General features: G+C 59.1%; 1 protein-coding gene across 2 annotated transcripts in view; it reads left to right on the plus strand.

The window, feature by feature from the left end:
• Nucleotides 1-9,971, plus strand: part of POU2F2 (POU class 2 homeobox 2) — a 29,379-nt gene extending 19,408 nt beyond the window's left edge. Inside the window, exons 10-12 of one of the 2 annotated variants that reach the window (XM_065420080.1) lie at nt 8,353-8,529; nt 9,396-9,462; nt 9,796-9,971. In XM_065420080.1, the coding sequence (XP_065276152.1) occupies nt 8,353-8,529; nt 9,396-9,462; nt 9,796-9,971 (420 nt within the window). The remainder of the gene's footprint in view (nt 1-8,352; nt 8,530-9,395; nt 9,463-9,795) is intronic. The other variant, XM_065420081.1, reaches the window with a different exon arrangement.
• The last annotated feature ends 250 nt before the right edge of the window (nt 9,972-10,221 follow it).

The raw sequence follows: 10,221 nt of genomic DNA on the forward strand, positions 1-10,221 counted from the left end.
TGGAGAGAGGGAAATACCAGGGTCCCCCAGGGCTCTGTACTGGGCCCAGGGCTGTTCAACATATTCACAAGTGAGCTGGAAAAAGGGGTAAACAGTGTGTCACGGGCTCCCAGCCCCCCGCGCTCCCTCGGCTCCCTGCAGCCCCTGGGAGGAACCCCCCCAGTGTGAGAGCCCTTCTCGGGGGTCACAATCTCTTCAGGTTAGGCCCTCTGGCCTCGCTGCCTCCTGGGACTGCACCCCTGAGCCCCCAGCAGCCTGGCTCTGCCATGGGCCCCTCGGGGAGTCCTCTCGCTCTGGGCCCCTGGGGCTCCCACCCCCAGAGGGAGCAACGCCCCCGATCTCTAGCTGCAGGGACTCTGCCAGCATCACACAGGAGATGTATTGAACGTCTGGACCCAGCCCAGGCAGTTCTCAGGGCCCTCGGGCCTGGCCAGTCTCAGCCCCGGTCAGTTGGGTCTGTGCCGTCCCCATGGGTCCGGCTGCTCCTTGTCCCCAGCCCAGCCCAGCCCCCTCCTTCTAGCCCAGGGGTAGGCAACCTATGGCACACGTGCCGAAGGCGGCACGCGAGCTGATTTTCAGCAGCACTCACACTGCCCGGGTCCTGGCCACCGGTCCGGGGGGCTCTGCATTTTAATTTAATTTTAAATTAAGCTTCTTAAACATTTTAAAAACCTTATTTACTTTACATACAACCATAGTTTAGTTAAATATTATAGACTTATAGAAAGAGACCTTCTAAAAACGTTAATGTAGTACTGGCACGTGAAACCTTAAATCAGCGTGAATAAATGAAGACTCGGCACACCACTTCTGAAAGGTTGCCGACCCCTGATCTAGCCGATCATCCGATATCATCTCCCCCTACCAGCCCCTCCTCCGCCCTTTGTCTTCCGTCCCAGGTAAACAGGTCGCTGGGCCCCTCTCTTCTGTCCTTTGTTCCCCCCTGGCTGGACCCGGCTGGTCAGGTCCCCGGGCCCCTCTCTCCTCAGCCCATTTGCCGCCCCCCCCGGCCAGAACCGGCTGCTCCCGAGCTGGGCTGGGCCCCCCGGTCACCAGTCGCTGGGTCCCCAATCTCCAGGCCAGTGTCCAGGGTCCCGGCTGCTAGGCGAGGTCACACCTGGTCCCCTGCAATTAAAAATCCCCTCCCACCTCGTTACACACGCAGTACAGAGGGAAACTGAAGCACACAGAGTGTTCATGTAAAACACTAAGAAAATCCCCCACTTTGTCACATCTCTCCCCCCTTCGAGTCTGAACTGAGCAGGGTCACTCCAGCCGGTGACCTGGGGAAGTTCAGGCCCCCTCTCCTGGACAACGCATCCACTAGAGCATTGGCTCTTCCCTTAACCTGGCCCGGGGGAGCCAGCGGAGGTCACTCAATCAGGGTGAACTGCAAACAGAACGGGGCAGACAAACCCCAAACGCTGGTGGATCTTCCAATACTTAGATTTACCAACCAGCCCAAAACAGCTTCTGTAGTACCTCACTGGTTCCTCAGACGTCCAAACAACGCAGTTCCCTTAAAGTGCCCAGCCTCAGGCCTCTGTCCAGACACACATGTCAGATATGATGATGATTACTGAAAATCTGATCTCATTATATAAAAGAAAAGGTTCTTCCAATCCCAAAGGATCAGCCCCAGACCCAGGTCCAATGATAACTTAGATCTTACCCAAAATACACGCTATAGCCAATTCTTATTAACTAAGCTAAAATTTATTTAAAAAGAAAAGAGAGAGAGAGTGTTGGTTAAAAGATCAATATACAGACAGACTTGAATTCAATTCTTGAGGTTCAGGTACATAAGCAGAGATGAGCTTGTAGTTGCCAAAAGTCCTTTTAGAAATAGTCCATAGGTTATAGTCCCATGTCCATATTCAGGGTGGCTCCAGTCAGTGACTGGGGATCTCAATCCTTGTGGCTTAAGGTTCCCCCTCTTGAAACCCAAAGCGGATCTGAGATGAAGCAGGATCATGGCCCAGGGTTTCCAGCAGCCTTTTGGCCTGAGAAAACAATAGGCTTAATTCTCCTTCCAAACATCCTGGCAATTAACACAGGGTAATTTATCCATTACACAGTTCAGATACAGGTTACCACAACCTTCAAAGAGACATAGAGACAATAATACTATTTCCCTCAAGTATCTTCCTAAATGTTAATATTCTTTTTTTGATCTTTGAATCAACGCTATAGCAATAGACAAGACTTGTTTGCTGACATCACAAGCCCTGAGCAAACACCTCCCCTTCTACCGCTAACAATGCAGACTTGCATTTCAAAGCTCTGTTCATTTACAGATCTTCCTAACCAGTCTCTAAAGTTCGGCCATGGGTCAGGTGTCACAGAGTGTGGGGGACACCGGGCCCTGCACCCCTGGCTTCCTGCAATTCACCATGACTCTCAGCCAGCCAGTAAAGCAGAAGGTTTATTTAGACAACAGGAACACAGTCCAAAATAGGTCTTGCAGGCACAGACAACAGGACCCCCCCCCAATTAGGTCCATCTTGGGGTCCCAGGGCACCATAGCCCCCTTGGGAGGTCAGAGCCCCGTCTGCCTCCCAGCCATGTCACCAGCCCGCTCTGAAACTCCCTCCAGCCTTTGTTCAGTTTCCCGGGCAAAGGTGTCACCTGGCCTCTAACCCCTTCCTGGGTTCTCACGTTACATGCTCAGGTATCTTCCCTCGGCCAGTCTCCCATCCCCCCACGCAGACTATCCTAGCCACACACCCCTGCCAGCATTCAAAGACCACAGTAAGAACAGTCCCAGTTCGTCACATCAGGTCAGTCTGGGAGGTAATTAACTCTTCCTGGCCCTGTCACCTTCCAATGAGATATGATATCACACTCCTAATGTCACACTGGCCCACCCGCATCTCATACTCTGGAGGGACAGACTCCACCTCAGAAGCTCGACGTTGGCCCTTCTCATCTGGTGCAGCCGCGGCAGGCGAGTGGTCGGTGTAGGCCGCGAAGCGCCGCCCAAATAGATCCGGCTGCAGCTTTTTAAGAGCCCACCCCATGGCCAGGCACTGCTTCTCTGTGGCCGCATAGCCCTGCTCAGGTACCCGATGGGGGGTCTCTCCCCCTTTGCATTGGCCTGTGCCGGCACCACGCCCAGCCCTGTGTCTGCGGCATCGGTGAACGCCATAAAGGGCTTGTCAAAGTCTGGGTTTCCCAGCACTGAGCCCTTGACCAGATCCTCCTTCAGCGCCCGGAGAGCCCTCTGGCACTGCCCGGTCCAGACCAGCTTGTCTGGCCTCCCCTTCTCACATAGCTCAGTGATGGGAGCCGACACAGAGCTAAAGTGGGGCACACACCTCCGGTAGAGCCCCCCCATCCCGATAAAGGCCTGGGCCTGGTTCTTAGTCTGGGGAATGGGCCAGTCTCTGATTGCGCCCGCCGTGGCTGGCTCTGGCTTTCAGCAGCCGCTCCCCACCTTGTGCATCTCAGCTTTTCCAGTCAGCCCTGCATCCTGGGGGCGACTCACCCCCTCTTCACCTGGGACACGTGGTCCTCCCAGGTCTGGGAAACACACAGATCTCATTGGGATATGCAAGGGGAGAGTCCTCCCCACCCCCCAGCATCTGATCCACCCAGCACTGACAGCCCCCCTGAGGCCAAACGGTAGGACCAGGGGCGGTGAGAGCTGATTTTTGTCTGGCATCTGGAGCCAAAGGCACCTGCCGATAGCGTTTGGTGAGATCCCTGATAGTGGGGTACCGAGTCCCCCCCAACTTGTCTAGGATCTCGTCAGGACTAGGCATGGGGCAGGCATCGGACATGGTGATGGCATTGAGCTTCCGATAGTCCCCACAGAGTCTGATCGACCCGTCTTTCCTGGGCACCAGCCCCCGGGGCTGGGGGGTGGCTGGATCACCCCTAAAGCCAGCATGGCCCTGAGCTCTCCCTCCAGGGCCTGGGCTGTGTTCCCAGGGACTCTGAACAGGGAACACCTGACGGGAGGGCCGGCTCCCGGCTTCACCCAGTGGACAGTGAGCCCAGGCTGGCTGGATCTCCGCCTGCCAGACGGGTTACTGGCCGGAGAGGGGAACTGATTCCAGCGAAGGGCCTGCTCCTGTCTCAGGGAATAGATCCATCAAGGGATCATCTCCCTGCGGCCAGGACCAGCCTCTCCCTGGCACAGTTCGGCTCCAGCACGTTGACCTGGTCCCCTCGGTGGCTGTGAGCCCGGCTGGGCAGTTCCACCACATCGTTCTCCTCATCCAGCTGCTTGATGACCTCGAAGGGCCCGTCCCAGGCAGCTCGCGGCTCATTCTTCCTCACCGGGACGAGCCCCTCACCTGGTCCCCGGTGCCAGAGGCTGAGCGGTCGTACCAGACCTGCCTCCCTTGGGCCCTGGCTAGGTTCTCCCTGGCCGGACCCTTGAGCTCAGCGAGCTTTTCCCGGAAAGTCAGTCCATACTCCAGCACTGGTTCTCCATTGGGGGAGGCCTTCCCCTCCCATCCGTCCCTCACCAAGCCCAGGGGTCCCCTCACTTCCCTCCCATACAGCAACCACAAAGGAGAGTCCCCCGTGGCTTCCTGGGGCACTTCCCTGTACGCGGACAGCAGGTGGGGTAAATACTAGTCCCCGTCCTGTGGATGCCGGTCCATGAAAATCTTCAGCATCATCTTCAGGGTCCCATTAAATCTCTGACTCCACCAGCCCGTTGGACTGGGGGTGATACGCCGAGGCCCAGGTGGGCCAGACCCCACACTTCTCCCACAGGCACTGGAGTGGGGCTGACCGACATTGGAGCCCTGCTCTGTAAGGACCTCCCGGGGGACCCCCTCTGCTGAAGATGGTCAGCAGCGCCTCTGCCACGGTGTCTGCCATGATGGAGGACAGAGCCACCGCCTCCGGGTAGCGGGTGGCGAAATCTACCCCCACCAGGATGTATTTCTTCCCTGACCGGGTCACCTTGCTGAGGGACCTCACTATGTCCATGGTCACCTTCTGGAAGGTTCCTCTATGCTGGGTAAAGGTCTCAGAGCTGCTTTCCCCACCCTCTGGCAGGGGTCACAGGACCTGCAGTACTGCTGGACGGCGTCACAGACCCCGGGCCAGTAAAAGTTCTGCAGCAGCCTCTGCCCGATGCCCCGAGACGGGGACATCATGGGCCAGGCACAGTAGCCGCCGGCGGCACTTCTGGGGGACCACCAGCTGCCTCCGGATCCCCCACGGTTCAGGTTTTCCTCAGGGGCCTTTCCCGGTACTGGATCCCTTCTCACCCAGGGAGTTTTCCCTGCAGTCCTGCCCGGGGTCTTGCAACATGGTGGTCCACAGGGCCCTCAGCTTCTCCAAGGAGGGACCCTCCTGCTGCTCGGTCTGGTATTCAGCTGCTGGGTTTGAGGCCCCAGTCCTTTGACTGTGCCTCGGTTTCCCCACCCCGGGGCAAAGCCTCGGTCTCAGCCCTCTTAAGCCCTGTCCCCAGTCCCCTGCCCCCCGAGTTGGAGATTCCAGCCCCCTGCTGGGTGGATTCCTGGTGCTGGGCCGAGCTCCAGCCACAGGCAATGTCCAGGGCGCCGTCTGGCCAGGTCTCCAAACCATCCCCCATCAGCATCTCTGCAGGTAGCTGATCCGGCACCCCAACCTCTTTGGGGCCCCCTTGGCCCCCCATTTCTGATGTAGCCGAGCACACCCATCAGGGTGAGGCATGCATTGGGCACTGCCTGGTCCGGTGCGTCACCTCCCTGCCCGGGTCCCCCTGCCCCTGGACCCACCTCAATCCGCCCCAGGGGTCTGGCTACAGACCGGCAGGTAACCAGGCAGGCAGCTCTTCCCTTGCGCTCTGGGGGCAGGGATCCCCTCCGGGCTGGGCTGTTCCCCAGCTCACTGGCTCCTGCCCCTCCTGACACCGGGTCCGGATCCTTCCCAGCGGCTCTGCTGCAGGACCCCAGCTACCAGCCCCCCTATCCCGCCGGTGTCGCTGGGCGAATGGCTGCAGTGTGGGAACCTCCCCCCACGTCACGCAGCCTTCAGCAGCTGGGGGGTCGCCCCACACTGACAAGAGTCTCGGTCCAGGATCTCTCCCCCCTGACCACCCCCGTCCGGTCCCACTGGGGTACGAGGGGCCTGAGCCCAGGGGTACAAGCAGACTTATCCTCTGGGCTTGGGGTGGGAGCCCGTCTGCACCCTCCTTCCCTGGCCAGCTCTGCCCCCGGGGCTGGTGGGTGGCTGCTTCCTCCCCAGGGCTAGACACAGCTCGACCCGCTGTCTCTGCTCCGCCACATTAACCCTGGGCCAAGATTTCCTGTGTCTCTGGGCCCTGCACCCCTGCCCTCTCTGCCTGCAGCGACCACCCTCGGCCTCTCCTCCACCTCCGGATTCCCCTGAGTCCCACCCCGGGACGCCTCGGTGGGTTCCAGCTCCGTCGCTGTGCGCCCCAATCCAACCCACCGGGGCAGGGACCCCAAGCTCCCTGCGGCCTCTGGGAGGAACCCCCTTCAGGGTGATAGCCCGTCTCGGGGGTGCGCTCTCCCTGCGGGGTCAGGCCCTTGGCCCCGCCACCTCCTGGGACCGCACCCCTGAGCCCCCAGCAGCCTGGCTCTGCCGTGGGCCCCTCGGGGAGTCCCCTCGCTCTGATAAAGAGCACGGATCTCTGCACACGTCCGCCCTCCCTGCACGCACACTCCTGATACACACACCTCCCAGATCTCTGCACACTCCCGATCCTCACACACACACACGGATCTCTACACACGTCCGCCCTTCCCACATCCAGAGGGAGCAACACCCCCCCGATCTCCCCACCCCCAGAGGGAGGAACGCCCCCCCGATCTCTAGCTGCAGTGACTCTGCCAGCGTCACACAGGAGATTTATTGAGCGTCTGGACCCAGCCCAGGCAGTTCTCAGGGCCCTTGGGCCTGGCCAGTCTCAGCCCCGGCCAGCTGGGTCTGTCCCGTCCCCATGGGTCTGGCTGCTCCTTGTCCCCAGCCCAGCCCCACCCCGCTCCCTCCTTCCAGCCCAGCCCCCTAAATTCCCTCCCACACCAGCTCCTCCCCTGTCCTTTCTCTTCCATCCCAGGTTGACAGGCTGCTGGGCCCCTCTCTGCCGTCCTTTGTTCCCCCCTGGCTGGACCCGGCTGGTCAGGTCCCTGGGCCCCTCTCTCCTCAGCCCATTGTCCCCCCACTGGCCAGAACCGGCTGCTCCCAAGCTGGGCTGGGCCTCCCGGTCACCAGTCGCTGGGTCCCCCATCTCCAGGCCGGTGTCCGGGGTCCCGGCTGCTAGGCGAGGTCACACCTGGTCCTGTGCAGCACACAGGGAAACTGAGGCACACAGTGTTCATGCAAACCGTTAAGAAAATCCCCCACTTCGTCACACAGGGAGGTGACAAAATTTGCAGATGATACAAAACTACTCAAGAGAGTTAAGTCCCAGGCAGACTGCGAAGAGCTACAAAAGGATCTCACAAAACTGGGTGACTGAGCAACAAAATGGCAGATGAAATTCACTGTTCATAAGTGCAAAGTAATGCTCATTGGAAACCATAATCCTAACTACACATATAAGATGGGGTCTAAATTAGCTGTTACCACTCAGGAAAGATCTTGGAGTCATTGTGGATAGTTCTCTGAAAACATCCATTCAATGTGCAGCGGCAGCCAAAAAAGCGAACAGGATGTTGGGCATCATTAAGAAAGGGATAGATAATAAGACAGAAAATATCATGTTGCCTCTCTATAAATCCATGTTACGCCCACACCTTGAATACTGTGTGCAGATGTGGTCGCCCCATCTCAAAAAAGATCTATTGGAATTGGAAAAGGTTCAGAAAAGGGCTACAAAAATGATGAGGGGTATAGAACGGCTTCCGTATGAGGAGAGATTAATAAGACTGGGGCTTTTCAGCTTGGAAAAGAGGAGACTAAGGGGGGATATGATAGAGGTCTATAAAATCATGACTGGTGGGGAGAGAGTAAATAAGGAAGTGTTATTTACCCCTCCTCATAACACAAGAACTAGGGGTCACCCAATGAAATTAACAGGCAGCAGGTTTAAAACAAACAAAAGGAAGTATTTCTTCACACAATGCACTGTCAACCTGTGGAACTCCTTGCCAGAGGATGTTGTGAAGACCATGACTATAACAGGGTTCAAAAGAGAACTGGATAAGTTCATGGGGGATGGGTCCATCAATGGCTATTAGCCAGGCTGGGCAGGGATGGGGTCCCGAGCCTCTGCCAGGAGCTGGGAATGGGCAACGGGATGGATCACTGGATGGTTTCCTGTTCTGGTCGTTCCCTCTGGGGCCCTGGCACTGGCCACGTTGGCAGACAGGACACTGGGCTACATGGACCCTTGGTCTGACCCAGTCTGGCCGTTCTTATGTTCTTATGTCGCTGCCCCAGAACCAGAAGCCTACCTCAGAGGAGATCCTGCTGATCGCAGAGCAGCTGAACATGGAGAAGGAGGTGATCCGTGTCTGGTTCTGCAACCGCCGCCAGAAGGAGAAACGCATCAACCCCTGCAGCAGCACCCCCATGCTGCCCGCCCAGGGAAAGCCCCCCGGGTACGGCCCGCACATGGTACGTACCAACCCCCCTGGGTACAGCCCCCACATGGTACGTACCGACACCCCGGGTACGGCCCCCACATGGTACATACCGACACCCCAGCTACAGCCTCCACATGGTACGTACTGACCCCCCGGGTACGGCTCCCACACGGTACATACCGACCCCCCAGCTACAGCCCCCACATGGTACGTACTGACCCCCCGGGTACGGCCCCCACGTGGTACGTACTGAGATCCCGGGTATGGCCCCACATGGTACATACCGACCCCCAGGTACGGCCCCCACATGGTAGGTACTGACTCCTCCCCCCAGGTACTGCCCTCGCATGGTACGTACGGACACCCCGGGCACAGCCTCCACATGGTACCTACCGACCCCCCCGCCCCAGGAACGGCCCCCATATGGTATGTACTGACCCCCCCCCCCCCCGCATGGCTCCTACAAGGTACATACTGACCTCCACAGTAGGGCCTTCACCAGGCTGTATGTATGGACTCCCCCCATTACCGCCCCCACGTGGTATGTACCGACCCCCCTCCGGGTATGGCTCCTACCACCCCAGATATAGCCCTCACACTGTATGTACTGACCCCCCCCATGGGCCCCACATGGTACGTACCCCCCCTACAGTCCCCATATAGTATGTTCCTCCCCCCATGGTACTATCCCCACATGGTATGAACTACCCTCTCTGTACAGCCCCCGCATGGTATGATCCCGGTATGTACCCCCGCACAGCCGCCACATAGTACGCACCCCCCCCCCCCGTACAGCTCTCCCATGGTATGTACCGACCCTGCACATGGGGAGTTCCCCACAACTCACCCCAGAGGTGGGCGCCTCGTGACCCCGACGCTCCGTCTCTCTCTGCCCAGGTGACGAGTCCGGGCCCCGGCGTGAGTCTCCCGCTCTCCCAGGCTTCCAGCAGTCTGAGCACAACAGGTGCGTCCTTCCCCCTTGTTTACACAGGACCTGCACAAACAGGACCCTGCTCAGCCAGCAGAGTGAGACTGAGGCACTTTATTTACGTACGACCTAGAGAAATAGGACCGGTTCAATGCGGGGAGACCGAGCCAGCGGAGGCACTGTCAACAGGGAGTAGATTGAATGAGTACTTGAAGGCCAGTGTTTACATAGGACCTACCTAAACTCCGCTAAGGGGGGGCAGACCAAGGCGCTGTGTTTGCACAGGGCCTATACAAACAAGGACCGTGGGGATGAGCCGCTCCCTCTCCTGATCCCCGCCCCCCGTCCGCCCCCACTTCTCTCTTGCAGTGACTACCTTATCCTCGGCAGTCGGCTCCCTGACCCCCAGCCGGACGGGGGCGGGCGGGGGGCCCCCCGCCATCAATTCTGCCACGCCGCCCCCCACCAACAGCACCAACCCCAGCCCCCAGAGCAGCAGCCACGCGGCCATCGGCCTGTCGGGCCTGAATCCCAGCACGGGGTAAGCGGTGGGGGGCCGTGACAGGGACTGAAGGGGGTGGGAGGGATGACACTGCCCCAGGTTGGCACGGTAACTCCGCCCCTAAGGGGGCAGGTGCATCCGGTGCCATGGGTGGGGGGGTGGCACCCTCGCCGAGGGGCCTGGAGCCAGGGCGTGTGGCGTACGCGCCTCTAACCAGTGATGTGGGGTGCTTGTGCCCCCTGGCCACGGAGGGCCAGTGCCAAGGGGAGGGTGTTGGGGGGGTTCCCCGGCCT

The sequence above is a fragment of the Emys orbicularis genome, chromosome 20 (genome assembly GCF_028017835.1).
Source record: "Emys orbicularis isolate rEmyOrb1 chromosome 20, rEmyOrb1.hap1, whole genome shotgun sequence".
Classification (NCBI taxonomy): Eukaryota; Metazoa; Chordata; order Testudines; family Emydidae; genus Emys; species Emys orbicularis.